This window comes from Camelina sativa, unplaced genomic scaffold, assembly GCF_000633955.1.
Source record: "Camelina sativa cultivar DH55 unplaced genomic scaffold, Cs unpScaffold00427, whole genome shotgun sequence".
NCBI classification, from domain to species: Eukaryota; Viridiplantae; Streptophyta; class Magnoliopsida; order Brassicales; family Brassicaceae; genus Camelina; species Camelina sativa.
Window position 1 is genome coordinate 192,454 of NW_010921699.1, and position 19,986 is coordinate 212,439.

The following is a 19,986-nucleotide window of genomic DNA, read 5'->3' on the forward strand; positions in this document are numbered from 1 at the left end:
GCTGCCAACTTTTAAGGTCTTTGAGACGTTGACAATTGAAAGAATTTTGGGCGTGCTATTTCGCTTTCATTTGCTATTGGGTAAAGCTAGAGAGAGAGATATATACCCATATATATATATATTTGGTAAAGCGTACTATTAAACCGTTATATAGGCCACGATACATCCAAATGTAAAAAGGAAAAGCACCAAAAACTTAATTAGAAACTCTTTAAGACTAGGCTTGGATTTGGGCACCTCGACAGTGGTATGTGATACGGTATCTTGAGCGTGGATGAAGCAATGGGAAGTTTCCACAGATCCTTTGTGAGTGGTGTACGTTAAGCAGCTCTTGTCCAAAGGAACACTTAGGAAGACAAATACAGGAAGACGACCTGGAAAGAATGTGTGGTGGAAGCTGAGAAGATTGAGCACAATGTTCATAGAGAAATCGTGGAGGAAGACAATGCGAAATCCTTCCATATGATCATGAAGAATGAGAAAGCTTCAACAGGTGGCTGATTGCAGAATTTCTACAGTTCAAGTTTCTGTTTCACCATACCTTTGATAATGATTCTTTAACTAATCCTGTATCATAAGTTTTTGTAATCATTCAGTTGTAGGATCATAATATAAAATAAAGTGAAACAGATGTATCCATCATACTCTTTTTAATCAAAACAACCTCCAAATAAGGTCATCAAACAGTTGATTTTAGGAACGGGTTCGAAGAACGTCGAGCTTCTTCTTGATTCACTTCCTTTCTCAGTCCCTTGTCTTCTTTGTTAACATTGTTCACCGGCTTCTTTATTAAATTCAATTTCTTGATCTCTTTTATCTTCACATCTTCAGTTTCGTCTTTCTTCACTTGTTCCTTCCCTAGCTTAAGACCTTCTGAAACTTTTGCTTTCCTTACAAATGTAGTAGCAGACAGCTTAGTTGCAGAAGATTTAGTCTGGAACGAGGCTGGAGGATTCTGAACCTTGGATTCAACTCTTGTAACTACTTCTCTGTTTGGATTCTGCGAAGGATTTGTTATCGCCTCGTTAGCTTCTTCAAGCAACCTTTCCTGTTAGTTAAGAACCAGAAGTTAGCATTACATAAGAAAAGAAATGGTGGTCTGTATCTGATCTTCTATTTTGTGCAAAATACAAGAAATGAAAGTTCTTCTAGAGTACCTCAAGTATGCTACAAAACTTTTCTGCCAAAAAAGGAAGCTTGAGTTTTGTAACCAGTGTAATTGCTGCTCTCATTGATTTTTCTAGAGTTAAAAGCCTCATAAGTTCACTGGCCCTTACAAAACTGTCACCTGAAAGAATGTAGAGAATCTTGTTGTTAAAACCTGGATAATAATGGTCTTAGAATCTGACTTCACACGCATGTGTGACACATAAATAATTAACTTACTACTACAGCACGAGCTGATGAGCCTTAGTATGCATTTATCTTGAGAAACTTCCATGTCGAAAGCTTCATCTTCAAGTGCTGTGGTATCCACCCCGGCCAAAGCCATATCGTCCACTCTTTGTTGAGTCTGAGATTAGGAAAGTATTGGTATTGTTCAAATACATCGATATTGATACTAGTTTCAGCAGATTTTGTGATGTTCTGTCTCTAGTTTGGCCACACATTAACGTATGGAAACAAAGGTTGCACCAACAACAGAGATTCTCCTGATATACTTATCCATGTAGCTTACCCAAAACAACTAACTAATTTCCACATATTTCGGTAGCTAAAACTTCGGGGACACAGATCATACTGCTTAACAAAACTTGACCAGAAAAAGGAGAAATAACAGCAGATAAAAATGGTATAACAAGTAGAGAGGAAAACCTCGTATAAACGCAGCTGCTTTAGTATTAACTCATTTTCTAGAGATGCTGCTCCTAAATCTGAGGATGCAAGCGGGAGAGAAAGGTCTAGTATGGTCAGGATTGGTTTTGGTGTCACCTGAAAATGAAACGGCAGGAAGAATAGTAGTGAGGCAGCCTATTTTTTCTGAAAATATTAAACACCTTAGCATTGAACAATATATTACCTGTGGGAAAATCTCAGGGTGTTTACAAGCTATACAGTACACACTGGTTGTATTCAAGCCAACGACCCAGTAGTTTTCTTCTTGTTTCTTCTCTTTACTGGTACTGCAATTACAATGAGTTCAGTAAGTACAAACTTCTTGAATAAACATAAGAAACCTTCTCGTAAATTGTAGATAGCTAAGGCAAGAAACCTGAAGACTGGGATCCATGAGCCACCATATTGACCTGTAAAAACTCTCAACACGCCCTGTATGAAAAACATTTTTTTGTTGTAGTGCGTGTTGTATGCAATGAGCACCAAAGCAATAGCAAATGAGTGAGCAGAGATGCAAGAAAGCACACCTTGGAATCATATGAGCTCAAAGAACCTTCGTCACTGAATCCTATCCATGTTAAACGTGAGCCAGGGGTTAACGCAACACGGCCTTTCAACTCCTCAGTCATTTTTGATATGTTTAAGACTCTAAATTCCATCACCTGGAAATTGTTGAAACAAGGATGAGGCGAGAATGCATGGTAGATAATAACCTGACTGAATAGTTTTTATCGTTTGGATCTAGTGCGATCATCTTGAACTATGTTATATGACAGGATGATACCAACATGTGCTTGTATGAAACTTTCCTCAAATACTTTAAACATATAGTATTAACTGAATTTTTGTAGAGCGAAACCACAGCAAAAACCAAAAAAGCCTATCCCAATGTATCGGTATCAACACGTCTACATGATGTCCCCTTTTCCACTATTTACTATCTAGGGGAGGGCAAGTGACTCCAAGTTTAATCTAAGCGACGAACCAGTGAGAAATAGTACCTACCTGTTCATTGGAAGGAAGACAGTCTGAAACATGAGTTACCACAGCAAGATGATCCTTGCGTCCTACAGCAGTGACTACAGGCCCATCAAGGGAAAGAATGTGTTTCTGCAAGAAATGACCATAAATTATCAGATCAAATAAACAAAGTATTTCAATACTACAGAACATATTACACACTAGCGTTCTGTTTAAAATTGAGATCTGTTCATGTCAAAATACACGGATTATATACGATATTCCTGTTTGCTGTTAAATTCTGTTTTTTACAAGCGTTTTGTTTCAATTAGTTCAGTGTTTTACAAGAGCTGCAGATTCTCATGCTAGCTATATAGTTGCGTCAATAGAAACTTTTCATCTGTGAATACTCCAAGAAGAGTCAAACGGAGGCAATATTCACAAGAGCAAGTTAAACAAAAAAGAACCATTACAACACTTAGTGGCAAACTATGAGCAGTCGGCTGTTTAGCCTATCAGCTTGCATGAATTATGACACAAGATAAAGAAGTGCAAAAGAAGAAACCTGTAAACCACCCTCGCTAAATATGCGAAGCAAATTGAGGCTTGTAACTGCAGCAACCCAACCAGCACCATTAGCAACAACCTTCACCTCTTCACCTTCAAACCTCATCGTCCACTGGATGAAACAATCAACAAGTAACCAAGTCATATATTTTCCTATCCTGGTCCGTAATTTTTGCTGAATACTGTGTACGTAATGATCGTCTAACCTCACTATTACTGGCCCAGCTTCTAAATGGACGATACATCAGAACACTCATGTTCTTTTCTCCCTTGCAGGGATTTGCAAACACACATCCACTTTCATTGATTGATGCCATGGTGAAGCCGTAAAAGTCAATCATTGATGAAACTAGTGGACCTCTTCCAGTATCATGAAAATCTGTCTGCATTTCAAGTGCAAGCAAAAGAAAAACTAAAAATTACACAAAAGAAACAAGTGTATGACTCTTTCTTTTTGAAAAACTTATAAAAGTAAAACATCAAGTTAGAAACGTAACAAATGTACGCCTCAAGTACCTCAATACGGGAGTTCCCCTCATGTTCAATTGTAGTTATGCATCCCAACATATTGTAACACAAGAATGTCTGTTTTCCTGGTTCCAGTGGTGTAGCACCAGGTTGAAAGGAACTTTGCATTTTGTACTTGTTTGATGCAGCAGTGCTTTTAAAAGCCCCACTTCCTGCATACTGCTTTTCTCTATGTACTCGATGTGACATTTTCCTGAATTGAGATGCCGAAGGTAAGCTACTCCCATCATTAAGTTCCTCATATGCATCACCATCATCGTCAATACAAGTTTTCTTCCTCAGTCTTTTCCTGCTAGTATGATGAGATTCTCCATCATCACTATCTACAAAAGAGTCATTTAAACTTTCAGATGCACCATGAAGTTCTTCCTCAATTTCGTCATCAAAATTAAGAATTTCATTCCTCTTCTTTGGTAGTATGTCTGGAATACCCACAGTAGGAGATATCATGGATGATGGAACTAAAGATTCCCAAATTCCATATTTGCCCCTGGCATCAATGACAGACAAAGCATTACAGTTGGGTTTCCAGGCCATACAAGATATTCTCTCCTCGAATTTGTGTCTGTCTATGTCTTGTTTCTTGTCAACATCCCAGAGAAGCACTTGCTTATCAAGACCAGATGTAGCAATATACTTGCCATTAGGAGCCCAGGTTAGATAGCATATAGACTCGAGATGATCACCTCTTAAGGCAAATAGCTTCTCCCCAGTGAATCTATCATACATGACCACATCGTTTCTCAAACCAGGAACGGCAAGGGTTCTTCCATCGGGGCTCCATCTAAGAATATTCACAATGGAAGTGCTGAAACCTGTGTCGGGCGCAACACCCTTAAGGGTAAACGAAACGATTCCGTTCTGGAGTTCCCAGCATAAGACAGTACCAGTTGAGTCAATCGAAGCCAAGAGCTCACCATTAGGGTGGAAATCTAAGCCAGTCACAGGTCCTTTATGACCTTTTAAAACTCTAACAATAGAACCATCAAATGTGTTGATAAGTTTGATGCCTTCATCATCTCCAGCAGCTGCCAATAGACTCCCTGAGCCATTAAATGCAAGCACGCGAATCGGAAGCGTAAACCTGGTTATGTTCGTCTGAAATTCCCCACCTAAAGGCGGCAAAACAAAGGAACTAATAAAATTAAAGCAACAAAATGTCACTAAGAAGATATACACAGAAAAACTTATAAACACAAACTGAAATGTAACTGATGAGAAAGACAAAGGAAAGTGATGTAAATAATAATATACTTGGGAACTTGTAGAGCTTCACACAATGATCGATAGATCCAGAGGCGAGGAAAGAAGAGTCGTGGCTGAGAGCCAATGCGGTGACGCCGTCTTGGTGATGTCGGAGAATCGTCGGAGGTAAAGTTGAAGGCAAGAGTCCGTCGTGGACGGAAATTGAGGGATCCGAAGAAGATGAGGTCACGAAATGTTCCGCTTTGTGGTCCCACAGGATAGAGCAGAAGGCGGCGCTTCCGCCCACTTTATGAGCTTCCCGGAGCTTTAAGGATCGTGATTTCATCGGAAATGTCGATTCTCTGGTTGGTTTGGTTTCTAGGGTTTTTTCTTTTTCTAATTTCTATCTGATTGAGAGATTTGGGCAATTTTCCCTCTTAACCTCGATTTTGGCGCCACTACTCACCATGGGAAGCGCGGTTTTTTTTTCACTTTCTTTTGTCTTCGAAAAATGTAGTTGGAACTTGGAAATGTAAATATACTAAATATTAATACAATAACTTACAAAAATGCAGAAATTAAAAAAAATAAGAGATGGTTATTGGTTCTATGATTTTAATGGATTTGGAAATCCAGACAAAAATCATGTGTTATTCAATCATTGATTTTAAAATACTTATCTAAATGATGTGTTATTGGTTCTATGATTTACAAATACTTGTTAAAATACTATATTATTCATTTAATGATTTGTTTTTGGATTTCAAAATCCACATTATGTTTTAAATGAATTTGAATGGATCTGAAAGTGTAAAATAGAAGGATTCAAAACCAAGGATAAAACATGTTAATTTCAAAATCCATGTGTTTTGATTTCTAGAATTTACAATTCTTTATGGATTTAGAAATCATATCTTCAATAACAGTCCCTAAATAAATAATAACAATCTGAGAAATAGCACTAACGGTCGCATTTTTTATAAAATATATATGTGTATATATCTATATATATATATGTAAAGAAAAAATCAATGGTTGTGTTTTTACGGTTACGTTTGTTTACAAAAACAATGGTTTTTAACATGATATAAGTGTGTTTTTTGAGTCTTATATTGCAATTATGGAAGATTTCGGACAAATTTGTAAAACTTCCAAAACTTGGCTCTCTCGTCGGTTTGGACTGGGTGTCGACCGATGTTAAACGATGTCGATCGATACGATCGCTCTGAATTGGTTCCAAGTTGATTTCTTTCGGTTAAATACTCCAAAACGATCCAAATTGCTTCACTTTGCTCCATCTATGGTAAAGTCCTAGAAAACCTGTAAAGACTCTTAAACATCATAGAAAACAAATCAAAAGACTCAAAAAGCACACTTATATCATGGTTAAAAACCGTAAAAGCCATGATATATCAACTCTCCCAGACTTAGCCTTTACTTGCCCTAAAACAAAACAGAAAATTACACCTGTGAAAAAGGTTTGAAAACATAGAAACTCATTTTCTTTTTTAAGGTAATGTCATGATCATTCAAACCATAATCCATATGTTTAGCACACAAATCTAAATCAAACCACCATGTACTTCTCTGTTGACATTCGTAGCATCCAAGTTCAAACGAAATTCCACTACTTCCTCCATTAAGCCTTCATCGGTGGGTCTCATCAATTTGATCAATGTCAAGAACCTTATAGACTCATTCTCGTACTATACCATAACAAGCAAGACATAACTTGTACAACATGTGGTACTCTTTCTCTCCCCTAGACTTATTCTATTTTTATCTTTCTTTGAGCTCTGCTTTACTATTTTTTTTTCTTTCTGACTCTTTTTCTTCTGATTCAAAGGTGTAGGCGAATAATGGGGTCATCAGTAATTTACCTACCCCTCGATTCCAAACTTTGTGTGATCATTTGACTCAAAAGTAGAATAATGAGGTCACAGGTAATTTACATACCTCTCTAAACTGATCAAAATCATCTCATCTTTTATTCTCTTTTTTTTAACAAAGCTCTCAGGAATAATCTTTTAAACTTGAGTAAGGGAGAGGAGTACCATTTTCTTTTGAAATCTTACTTGTCAGGTATGAACAAGGAGTCAAGCTCTATGAACATCAATCTCCTTGATGAGGTAAAAAGAAAAGTGCAAAAATTATCTCAGACTTTTATGGATTTTGTTGGAAATTTAGATGTCTTTGGTTTACTGGTCAGCCTTTGGATTTTTCATTAGTCAGATTTGTGGATTCAATCTGCAGCATTAATCAACCAAGGCAGTACTCTAAAAAGAAAAATCATTGTCCCCAACATAATTTTGAAAAACTTGACTCAATAAAAACAAAAATACGGTTTTGACACAATAAAAACAAAAATACGGTTTTGACACAATAAAAACAAAAACTATGTTAGTAGTTAGTACTAACCTCCCCCAGACTTAAACGACATTGTCCCCAATGTTTTCAAGTAATAGGAAAGCAAAAAGAAACAAAAAATTATGGAAAAATGTATGAAAAATTTGAACAGTTCTCGGGTTACCAATTGGTGTCGACCGACACCATTTTAGTGTCGATCTACACTCATAACGAATGGTTTTTTTGGCCGTAACTCCTTGAAAATTGGTTGCAGTTAGATGTGTTGATGGATCAATCCTTGGATGTTAATGTTGTTAAGAAACACTCAAACACAAGTTAAAAACAACATCATAGATAGATTAGTTCATAAGTTTCATACAAAATCCAAATAAAAGCTGACTCAAAGCAAGAATAAAAATGACTCGATCCTAAAGATAAAAATGAAAAAGGATAAGAAACCATGATCAAGGTCTAATCATCATCAGAGTCTGGACCGGCAGGAGATGGTGATCTGTTCCTGGTAGGACGAATGCAACCGCAACGAGACAAAGTAGACACCACATAAGCCTGATGAGCTCCCTGGTCCATAGTACTAGGATGCAGAAGCAGTAGCTGAAGCAGCAGTAGACCAGGAAGCTCGGTGACGACGGGTAGGAGGAGCAGTAACTAAGTCAGCAGCAGGTGGAAGAAAACGCAGTTGATCCGCATCACCAATGGTGGTCAAGTCAGGTCGAGATAGGCGTATCAGTTGCTCTCCAGTCTCATCAAGAAACCTCCACAACAAACCCGGCTTCATCTAGGTTGTACTCCACATATACTTTTAATCCATGAGAACCGCTCAGTTATAACACTGTAACCATCAGTCGGGATGTTCTTCCACTGAAGAATGGCTGTAATGAGGCTCCCAACATTCTCAATCTTACGGCCTCGACCCAAAAATGGTTTGGTCTGAAGAAAGACCAAGTGGTGTGCAAAAACTGCCCCAAAGTTGGGCGATGAAGGGTCATGGCGCTCATTCAAATCAGGAATCAAACTGCCAATTCCAAGTCCCAACAAATAAAGCTCAGCAGCTATCATCTTTCCTAGTTCCATCTTACACAAAAAAGTGTTCCCACTAGCCCGAAGAACATACCTAATCGCAGGATGACGAACATCGGTCTGAAGAGACTTTTTGGAGTCATGCTCCACATTCCTATATAGGATCATAAAATACCAACATCCGAATACTGCTGAGGCAAAGCAGTGCCTCTGAAGAAACGTGGCCAACCAAAAATATCACACAGCGTAGGCAAAGTCAATGAATATGGTACCCCTCTAATATAGAAATGCAATTCGTCTAGACATGGTTCTGATGCCTGTTCGTTGTCATATATGACGCTCACACTAGCCATAAACAATCGCACTAAATCCGGGTAACAATCATACTGCCTAGTGCACACAGTTCCCAAATATATCCTATCTAGCAACCGCAAAACCTCAACATGAATTCCCACCCTATGTAGAACAGCAGGATCAACAAACTTAGTAGGTTCTATATATACATCTAACCAGGCATTGTAATGTATTGTGTCATATTGTCCCCAAACATCCACAGGCCTCTAGATAAATTCTGATTTTGGAAGTTCTGCAAGCGGATTATCCCATACCTGTTGGGTTGGAATTGGCAAATTTTCTTCCTTGGGCCATGGGAACCTAGATTGGATGGGGGATGGAAGTGAGAGGTCAGGGAGGGTGGTGGTTGGTCTGGCCGAAGCCGGTGGAGGAGGACGGCGGTTGGACTGGCAAAAAGAGGAACTTCGGCCGCGGCGATTCTGGGCTTCTTCTTCGGTCCCATGGCTTCCTAACTCGAAACTGACTCTAGATCCGGAAAGAGGAGGCAAAATCGAGTGGAATGGAGCTTTGAATCACTGAAATCGGATCAAAATCGAGAGAGATATGGTGGTTTGAAGTCTTCGTCGAGTGTGTGTTGTGAAACAAAAAAGACGACTAAGGGGTTTAATCGCGAAACCCTCGATTTTAACGGTGTCGACCGACACCACTTATGGGTGTCGGTCGATGCTCTTTTATTCGATCCGATCCAATTTCAATTGTAGGCCCATCTTTTTGAAGCCCAAAGCTTCAAATTTGCCATTAAACTCAGTGTAAACATTGTCAAGCTTCCCATTGAAAGTCATTGTAATTTGCTCCTGACATTGCAAAAGCTGCTCAAGCATAGCTTCCATCTTACTACTTTCAGCTGTCTTTGGAGGAGGGGACTGATATGAATTATTGCCATAAGTTCTTGTGTACCCATTGCTCTGTTGATGCTTCTCATAGTCAGGCTTGGGTGCGAAACCAAAAGAATTGCCTAGAAACTTACTGCGCTGACTGTTTCCACTGTAAGGCCTACTACCTTGTTGATTACCAAACCACTGACCTTGATTTCCATAGACATAGTTGACATCCTCTTCTTCATTCCCTTGCTCAGGTCCTGGTTCATGTGTTTCAACTTAAGGAGCAAAGTGAACTGATTTCTTACCAATAAAGAGACTGTGAACTGAGTCAAGCTTAGCACTGATTGAGGCTAGCTGATTGGCATCAAATCCTGCTCGAGGCTAGATTCTTAATCAAATTCTCAGCTTCATCTGGATATCTTGTCTTGAAGTTTCTATGGTTTGCAACATCCAAGGTTAACTGATATTCCCAGTCAATTCCTCTGAAAAAGATACTCAACAATTGTACTCTTGAAAAGCCATGGTGTGGACAGTCCCTCGGATAGGCTTTGAATCTCACCCAAGCTGCCTTGAAAGCTTCATCTGGTCTTTGCTTGAAAGAAGACAGCTTGACTTTCAACTCATCACACATAGCATCATCATAAAAATAATTAAGGAAAGCCACCTTAATTTTTTGCCAAGATGTCAATGATCTAGGCGGTAACTGCTTCAACCATTGAGATGCCTCCCCTGCAATTAAGTATGGGAAGAGCTTGCAGTAGATGTAATCTTCAGTAACGCCATTAGCTTTGATACTGGTCAACAGATCCTCAAAGTGCTCAATACGATCCAGAGCCTCTCATTTGGCAGGTTAGAGAAAGGTCTTTGTCCAACTAGCTGGAAGTAGGCAGACTTTAGTTCAAAGTCATTATGCGGGAATGGAGGTGAAACAATTGCAAAGCGGTTTTCATACATCAAATCAGCTCTGTTGAAGTCTGCAATGGTCTGAATCAGGTCCCAGTTTTGATCTTGTCTTCGAACCGGGTTGTTATCCTGATGATCAAGAGAAAACCACTTTCACTTGCCCATATGGTACCTTTGCTTACCGAAGAATGCATTTTGGTCTCTGTAATGCTCCTGCAACATTTCAGTGATGCATGATGTCTATCTTTACTGATATGATTGAAGATTATATGGAGGTATTCATGGATGATTTTTCAGTTTATGGGTCTTCATTGAAGAACTGTTTAGATAATCTATGTAAGGTGTTGGCAAGGTGTGAAGAGAAGCATTTAGTGCTTAATTGGGAGAAATGTCACTTTATGGTTAGAGATGGCATAGTACTTGGCCACAGGGTTTCAGAGGCTGGAATAGAGGTTGACCGCGCCAAGATAGAAGTGATGACAAGTCTTTAAATGCCAGAGAATGTGAAGGCACTGAGGAGTTTTCTTGGGCATGCAGGGTTCTATAGGCGATTCATTAAGGATTTCAGCAAGATAGCTAGACTACTTTTTGCTTTGTTATGCAAAGATGTCAAGTTTGAATTCACTGATGAATGCAGAATAGCTTTTGAAAGGATTAAGCAAGAGCTTGTGAGTGCTCCTATTGTTCAACCACTAGATTGGGATCTACCATTTGAGGTTATGTGTGATGCTAGTGACTTTGCAGTAGGAGCAGTGTTGGGACAGAGAAAAGATAAGAAACTTCATGCAATCTACTATGCAAGCAGAACACTTGATGATGCACAAAGAAACTATGCAACAACAGAGAAAGCGTTGTTGGCGGTTGTGTTTGCTTTTGAAAAGTTCTGGTCTTATCAAGTTGGTTCAAAAGTCATTGTTCATACTGATCATGCTGCTTTAAAGTATTTGATGCAGAAGAATGATGCTAAGCCTAGACTTTTGAGATGGATCCTTCTATTACAAGAATCTGACATTGAAGTGAGGGATAAGAAAGGAGTTGAGAATGGTGTTTCTGATCACTTATCCAGGATTAGAATTGATGATGATGTCCCAATACATGACTGTCTGCCTGAAGAACATGTTCATTTTGTGGATGCAAGGTTTCAGACTAATGAAACAAAATGTCTACTCTCGGATACAGATGGCGTCGACCGACACCATACTAGCATCGGTCGACACCCATGCTTCATCAAGACAAATTGGTCATATGATGGAGATTTAGCTACTGTGGCTAGCTCCAATCAACCCTGGTATGATGATATAGCTAATTATCTTGCTGAAGAGGTAGAACCAAACAAATTCACCGGCTATAACAAGAAGAGGTTCTTGAGAGAGCTTAGAAGATACTATTGGGATGAACCTTACTTGTATAAGCATTGCACTGATGGATTTTACAGACGATGTTTAGCAGAGACTGAAGTTCCTGATCTTTTATTTCACTGTCATGAATCTGACTATGCCGGACATTTTGCTACATTCAAGACAGTGTCCAAATTTCTCCAAGCAGGCTTTTGGTGGCCAACGATGTTCAAAGACGGCTCATGAGTTTGTCTCAAGATGTGATGTCTGTCAGCGAAAAGGTTAAATCAGCAAACAACATGAGATGCCACAAAACTTCATTCTTGAGGTTGAAGTTTTTGATTGTTGGGGCATTGATTTTATGGGACATTACCATCTTCGTACAAGAAAAACTACATCCTGGTTGTTGTAGATTCTGTCTCAAAGTGGGTTGAAGCAATTGCATGTCCGAAGAATGATTCTGTTGTGGTTCTTAAGCTGTTTAAGACCATTATCTTTCCTCCGTTTGGAGTGCCTCGAATTGTTATAAGTGATGAAGGTAAGCACTTTATCAATAAAGTGTTTGACAAGCTACTGAAAAAGTATGGGGTTCAACATAGAGTGGCCACTCCATATCACCCTTAGACTAGTGGTCAAGGTTAGGTTTCCAACCGCCATATCAAGGAGATTCTTGAGAAACAATGGGTGTTACAAGAAAGGACTGGGCTGCAAAGCTTGATGGTGCACTATGCGCTTATAGAACTGCTTATAAAACACCACTTGGCACCACACCTTTTCATCTACATTATGGAAAAGCATGTCATCTTCCAGTGGAGTTATAGCACAAGGCAGCCTGGGCAGTTGATGAATTTTGATGCTAAGACAGCTTCAGAGAGAAGGTTAGTGCAGTTGAATGAGTTGGATGAGCTGCGATTTCATGCATTCGAGAATTCCAAGCTGTACAAGGAAAAACCAAGGCTTATCATGATAATAAGATCATCTCTAGACATTTTGAGCCTAATGACCAGGTACTCCTCTACAATTCTTGTTTGAATCTGTTTCAGGATCCTGTGATGGCTCTGGAAACTCAAATGGTGCGGTAAACCTGATGACCAGGGAGCTCATCAGGCTTATGTGGTTTCTGCTTTGCGTTCCATCTAGAACGGCATGGCCCGATTGTCTCGTTGCAGTTGCATTTGTCCTACCATGAGCAGATCACCATCTCCTGCGGCTCCAGACTTTGAAGATGATTAGACCTTGATCATGGTTTCTTATCCTTTTTCATTTTTATCTTTAGGATAGAGTCATTTTTATTCTTGCTTTGAGTCAGTTTTTATTTGGATTTTGTATGAAACTTATGAACTAATCTATCTATGATGTTGCTTTTAACTTGTGTTTGAGTGTTTCTTGACAACATTAACATCCAAGGTTTGATCCAACAACACATCAACACATCTAACTGCAACCAATTTTCAAGGAGTTACGGCCAAAAACACCATTTGTGATGAGTGTCGATCGACACTGAAATGGTGTCGGTCGACACCAATTGGTAACCCGTGAACTGTTCAAATTTTTCATACATTTTTCCAAAAATATTTGTTTCTTTTTGCTTTCCTCTTACTTGAAAACACTGGGGACAATGTCATTTATGTCTGGGGGAGGTTAGTACTAACAACTAACATAGTTTTTGTTTATATTGTGTCAAAACCGTATTTTTGTTTTTATTGAGTCAATTTTTTCATAATTATGTTGGGGACAATGATTTTTCTTTTTAGAGTATTGTCTTGGTTGATTAATGCTGCAGATTGAATCCACAAATCCGACTAATGAAAAATCCAAAGGCTGACTAGTAAAAAAAAGACATCTAAATTTCCAACAGAATCCATAAAAGCCTGAGATAATTTTTGCACTTTTCTTTTTACCTCATCAAGGAGATTGATGTTCATAGAGCTTGACTCCTTGTTCATACCTGACAAGTAAGATTTCAAAAGAAAATGATACTCTTCTCCCTTACTCAAGTTTAAAAGATTATTCCTGAGAGCTTTCTTAAAAAAAGAGAGAATAAAAGATGATATGATTTTGATCAGTTTAGAGAGGTAGGTAAATTACATGTAATCTCATTATTCTACTCTTGAATCAAACGATCACACAAAGTTTGGAAGCGAGGGGTAGATAAATTACCGATGACCCCATTATTCGCCTACACCTTGGAATAAGAAAAAAAAAAGAGTCAGAAAGACAAAAAGAAACAGTAAAGCAAAGCTCAAAGGAAGATAAAAATAGAATAAGTCTGGGAGAGAATGAGTACCACATGTTGTACAAGTTATGTCTTGCTTGTTATGGTATAGTACGAGAATGAGTTTATAAGGTTCTTGACATTGATCAAATTGATGAGACCCACCAATGAAGCCTTAATGGAGGAAGTAGTGGAATTTGGTTTGAATTTGGGATGCTACGAATGTCAACGGAGAAGTACATGGTGGTTTGATTTAGATTTGTCTGCTAATCATATGGATTATGATTTGAATGATCATGGCATTACCTTAAGTATTTGTTTTAATTCTGCCCTTTTTTCAAGCACTTTTTTAGTCGCCAAATTGCCAGAGGCCTACGCTTTTTTGAATCCAATCGTAGATGTTATGCCCATAATACCTCTTTTCTTTCTTCTCTTAGCCTTTGTTTGGCAAGCCGCTGTAAGTTTTTGATAAAATGCAATTCTTAATACTGTCTTAAAAAAATTTACGTTTTTTGTTCTTCCAACAATTCAAAAGATCAAAAAATCTTGACGGCAACCATACTAAATCTGGATCATTTCTATTTCCTAAATTTTGTCCTCTTTTCCATAAATTAAAGAACCTAATTAGATTCGAGTTCACAAAAAAAAAAAAATCTAGATGTTGGTATGCAAATCTGTTTGAATATGAAAGATTCGACTATTATCTTAATTACAACTGACTCTCTGAAACTTTTTTTTTCTTTTTTGGATAACGCTTGCATCCTCTGTATTACCGCAGCTTCTGGCACAGAGTTAGCCGATGCTTATTCCCTAGATACCGTCATTGCTTCTTCTTAAAGAAAATGAGTTTTTATATTTTTAAACCTCTTTCACAGGTCTAAGTTTCTGATTTGCTTGAGGACAAGCAAAGGCTAATGTCTGGGGGAGTTGATATATCATGGTTTTTACGGTTTTTAACCATGATATAAGTGTGATTTTTGAGTCTTTTGATTTGTTTTCTAGGATATTTTAGAATCTTTACAGGTTTTTTAGGAATTTGGCACGGATGGAGTAAAGTGAAGTAATTTGGATCGTTTTGGAGCATTTAACCAAAGGAAATAGACTTGGAATCAATTCAGAGTGATAGTGTCAATCGACACCGTGTAGCATCGGTCGACACCAAGTCCAAACCGACAAGAGAGCCAAGTTTTGGAAGTTTTACAAATTTGCCCGAAGTCTTCCACAATTGCATCATAAGTCTCTGACGTGTTTTCAGATATATATATATATATATATTGTTTTTGGGTTTTAGAAACCCTTAAGTTTTATTCAAGCAGCTTTTTGAGAGAGAGAGAGATATTGAGAGTTTTTGGAGAGACGGATCCGATTTCATCTGTAGAGAGAAGAATTCCTTAACTCCCTTCTTTTACTTTTGATATCTATCACATGTTATTCAGAAATATGTTTTGTTTTTCATTAAACATGTCTGAGTAGTTTGCTTGTTAGGTTCAGGGTTTTTTCACAGGGTTTTATGATTTATTAGATCTGTTATTTTTAGGGTATATTATCTTTTATGATCTTCATCTTTGGTTGTTATTTACATTAATTCTTAATTGATCACGTAGAATTAATATCTTAGGGAAACAAATTGATATGAGAATATAACTGTTTTCTTCATTACACCATTGATGAGCAAAATTATTTGATTTTAAAGCTGATTTTTAACCTAAAATTTTACAAAGAGATTTGGATTTTCTGGTTTTAAATTTAGATAAATATTTGCAACGAGAGCTGATTTGTTTTACAGATTATGTTTAGAGTGCTAGATCCGATTTTAATTGTTTGAACCTAAATTAATTTATTGATTTAATATTTCATAATTACCTGAGAAATTCCGTAGGCCTAACCTTTTGATCTTCTGACAATACTTTTATTTAATATTTTGCATTGCTTTTCAATTATTAAACCAACCTGTTTAACGTAATAAAAAAACTCCATAATCTATTGTGTTTGATATTGTGTTTGATCTTGAGTCTCTGTGTATTTGATCCCTAAATATTACAGTGATCTCTTGTTTGAGAGAATAGCTCTAGAAATTAATTTGAGCATATTACTAATAGTTGGATCAATTCAATCGCTAAAAAATGGATCAATTTTTAACAAAAGTAAACTTTGAAAAATTAATTATTTCATTATTAATCACTACTCATAATTACCGTATAACATCTACATAAAAGAAATCAACTATGCATATAATTAATTTCATTATGCATATGCATATGCTTATTTGATTTCTCACGAAAACCGAAGGTGCATGCGTTTGTAATCAAATCAAATGCTCCGTACTAATATAATGAACGGATGATGACTAAAGAGAGACAGCTCGATATATTGTTGACCCACTAACACCAACGAGACCCTCTCAATTATTACATAAAATTTTAACAGAGGAACAAAGAAAAAAAAAGCTAATTTAATCTAAGAGATTTTACTAATAAAACAAGATCGGTTGAAATAAAAGCAAATCATTGACCAAGAACTATAATCGAGAAGAAGAAGTTTTCTTACCAGTGGAGACACAGAAGAATAACCCAGAAGAAGAAGCTTTCTTATGGTGGCTGAGAGAGAGAATCGATTTTGGGATTTTTGTTTTAGGGTTATGTGATTTTGGTCTATGTGATTTTTCTTTTTTTAACTCTTTTGAGTTTCCATAACCCAATTAGATAAACCCAAAGGATACTCTCCAATTCGGATATCCAAACAATTTTAAGTCCATAAAAGTTTTACATAAAAACTAGATTTTTAGGATTCTTATTTTTCTTGGGTCCCAATTACTTATTGGGTTAAAGCCCACTATTAATATTTTTGTCATCTTAGGAGAATTACTATAATATTACTAAAATGTTTCCTTATTACTTGTTTAGTACTAAATTGTAGGGTATTACTAGAATAACTTCTGTACCTTTTGTACCCCTAAAACTAGTAGTGAAAAAAAGACAATTACGGATAATGACATTAGAGAAAAAAAAAACATTGGAATCCGAGAGAAAGTCTACTGGTTCTTTGATGGTACTAAACTCTGGTACATAAAGATGGTAGGTATTGTTAGTATATGAAGGTGGCAGAGTGAAGGGGGTACGTTAGATATAATTGGTATATTTAGTTGTAGTGATGGTACACTTATGTTAAAGATAAATTAATTAGATAGATAGATGATTGCCTTAGATTATGTTGGTAGAGTAATTGGCTTTGATGATAGACTTATTTTATGAGAGGGTTGATCGATAGACTTAAAAGGTAGGGCAAATATTTATGGTAGAGTAATGACCCGTTGCAACAGATTTATTTGACAGACTTAGTCCTTAACATATATTTTTGGTATACTTACTTTGTTTTTTGAAATAGTTTTAGTAGTGTAGTGGTAGACTTCTAATTTGTGGTAGATTAAGTAGGCATTTGTGACAGTTGTAAGTCTTACCAGAATAATATGAATTTGTTTGAACTTGCAAAAACAGTATAGAGTTGCGATAGACTTATAGGGGAACCTATACGACAGTCTAAACACGTTTGGTGTTCTTCTGAAGCACAATTGACTTGGGGCAGACAAATCAATCGTGTTTTGTTCTTCGGCGGGAGCAAACTTGTTTTTCCTACTCTGTTTTGGAAATATTTACCTGGGTTCAAAAATGGAAGAAGAGCAAGATATCGTTTTGGTGTGTGGGAGGTGGAGGGTCGACAAAAAGCAATGGTTGTTTGATGTTGATAATAACAAAGGGTGCAGGATTATAAATGCCGATAAAGAAACGAAGTTTGAAGACTTTGCTTCAATGGTGTTCAATGACTTTGGTTTCTGTGAAGAAACTTCTGGAATACAGCTGAGCTATATGTTGGAGAGATTTAAGAAAAGTGGGTGTGATATGCCACCGGTGATTGTTTCGAATCGTCGGCAGTTTCAAAATTATCTCAGACTATGCAGAGGTGAAACCATCCGCTTATGTGTTCAGATTAAAGATAAATCTGGTGAAACATTGTTGGAGGAAGTTAAACCGAACACCACAGAGCCTAAACCAAAGATGCCTAAAGTCGTTGTAGATGATTTCGTAGAAGAGGCAGAGGAAATGGGAAAGAAAGATGAAGAGTACGAGAGTCGGAAGGGAGACGGTGAAGATAATGTAGGGAAGGAGGTAGATGACGAAGACTTTGATGACGAGGAGACCAGTAGGTGATGTATCTGCATTTTACTTGTTTTAGATCCTCATTTGCATTCACTTTAGCATCATTTCATCCTGTGTTTGTAGCATTTGCGTCTCATTCTTGCATAAATTCACTCACTTAGTAGTTTTCCATTAGCACTGCATACATTGTTGCATATGGAGTTGTTATCAGGTTTTGGAGAGCTTTTGGGAACACGAAGCTGAGCAGAGTGCAAGGCGAAAGAGAGCTCGATCGATCTGGGAAGATAAAGTGAAGCAGAGGAAGTCGAACCAAGGCAGAATGACCAACTGAAGCGGAATCTAGCCTAACGCATGCAGAGCAGAAGACAAGGCGGAGCGACTGACACAAGAGGCAGAGCTCGATCGAGCTGATTGAAAGAAAAGACGGTCGAGCTGTCTGAGACAAAGAAGAGCTCGATCGAGCTGAAGTGGAACGCGAAACCAAAGCTGGACAAGAGGAGAAAGCATAGCTCGATCGAGCTGTTGGAAGCAGAGGAGAGCGAGATCGTGCTAAGCATCAACCGACTTAAAAATCGTTGACTTTGACTAGGGTTTTCACAAGTTTAGTATAAATATGTCTCATTTGTTTAGACTTGAGAAGCTCCTTTTTAGCTATTTTTAGAACTTCTCTCAAGAAACAAAACGTGTTTAAGGCTTTGTAATTCGAATTCTCTTTTAATCTTTCAAGTTTTTATAGTTTTACATCTCTCTTTTATGCTTTAGTTTATATAATCTTGTTAATCTCTCTTTAATCTCTTTTCATAATGTTGCTTATTGAATTTTCTGGGTTTGGGTTCTTGAGCTTCATGATTTCTGAGTAGTGTTCTTAAAGTTCTTGAGGTTGGGTGAGATCCATGAGGTTTTCTTAGTCTTTTCTAGGGTTTTGATGTTTAAATCTTTTAGATCCCTTCTGGATTAGTGTTCTTCATGCTAGCTTCTTTCTGATCATCTGAAGCTTGACCCGAGGCATTTCCACCCGAGAGGGCTTGGTGAAATGTCTGATCTAGCTAATACCGGAGATTTACGTGCCTAGCCTAAGAGATTAGTTGTCTAGGGTGTTTATTGACATTGATTGATTGGTTGTTAATGCCTGCCTTGTTATGCTTCGCTAAAGAGATTTAGGTCTGGAGGTAACTTGGCTTGAGGGTCTCTGTCACGAGAGTGGATTGACCTGTTGTTGAATCTTTCGTCTAGGGATAGCTTTGTTTAAAGTTTTATCGAATCTTTGTATTAAGACTAAGTTACTTCATGGATCATTGATACCCAGCCTCACGAGCTCTCTTTTATCATCTGTTTGCAGCAGTGNAAGCTGAGCAGAGTGCAAGGCGAAAGAGAGCTCGATCGATCTGGGAAGATAAAGTGAAGCAGAGGAAGTCGAACCAAGGCAGAATGACCAACTGAAGCGGAATCTAGCCTAACGCATGCAGAGCAGAAGACAAGGCGGAGCGACTGACACAAGAGGCAGAGCTCGATCGAGCTGATTGAAAGAAAAGACGGTCGAGCTGTCTGAGACAAAGAAGAGCTCGATCGAGCTGAAGTGGAACGCGAAACCAAAGCTGGACAAGAGGAGAAAGCATAGCTCGATCGAGCTGTTGGAAGCAGAGGAGAGCGAGATCGTGCTAAGCATCAACCGACTTAAAAATCGTTGACTTTGACTAGGGTTTTCACAAGTTTAGTATAAATATGTCTCATTTGTTTAGACT

General features: G+C 37.8%; 1 protein-coding gene across 2 annotated transcripts; it reads right to left on the minus strand.

Moving 5' to 3' along the window:
* Positions 1–136: 136 nt before the first annotated feature.
* LOC104773029 (WD repeat and HMG-box DNA-binding protein 1-like) lies at positions 137–16,724 on the minus strand. 2 transcript variants are annotated; one of them, XM_010497575.2, is made up of 14 exons: positions 16,638–16,724; positions 5,146–5,599; positions 3,880–5,003; positions 3,570–3,746; positions 3,362–3,475; positions 2,842–2,946; positions 2,364–2,498; positions 2,213–2,268; positions 2,021–2,123; positions 1,816–1,932; positions 1,387–1,513; positions 1,158–1,288; positions 665–1,048; positions 137–567 (listed from the first exon to the last, which is right to left on the minus strand). In XM_010497575.2, the coding sequence occupies exons 2-13, from the start codon at positions 5,420–5,422 to the stop codon at positions 680–682; spliced, it is 2,835 nt and encodes a 944-aa protein (XP_010495877.1). In that variant the 5' UTR covers positions 5,423–5,599; positions 16,638–16,724; the 3' UTR covers positions 137–567; positions 665–679. The 2 variants fall into 2 exon arrangements, with proteins under 2 accessions (XP_010495877.1, XP_010495876.1); XM_010497574.2 differs by having other exon boundaries at positions 551–1,048.
* Between the last annotated feature and the right edge of the window lie 3,262 nt (positions 16,725–19,986).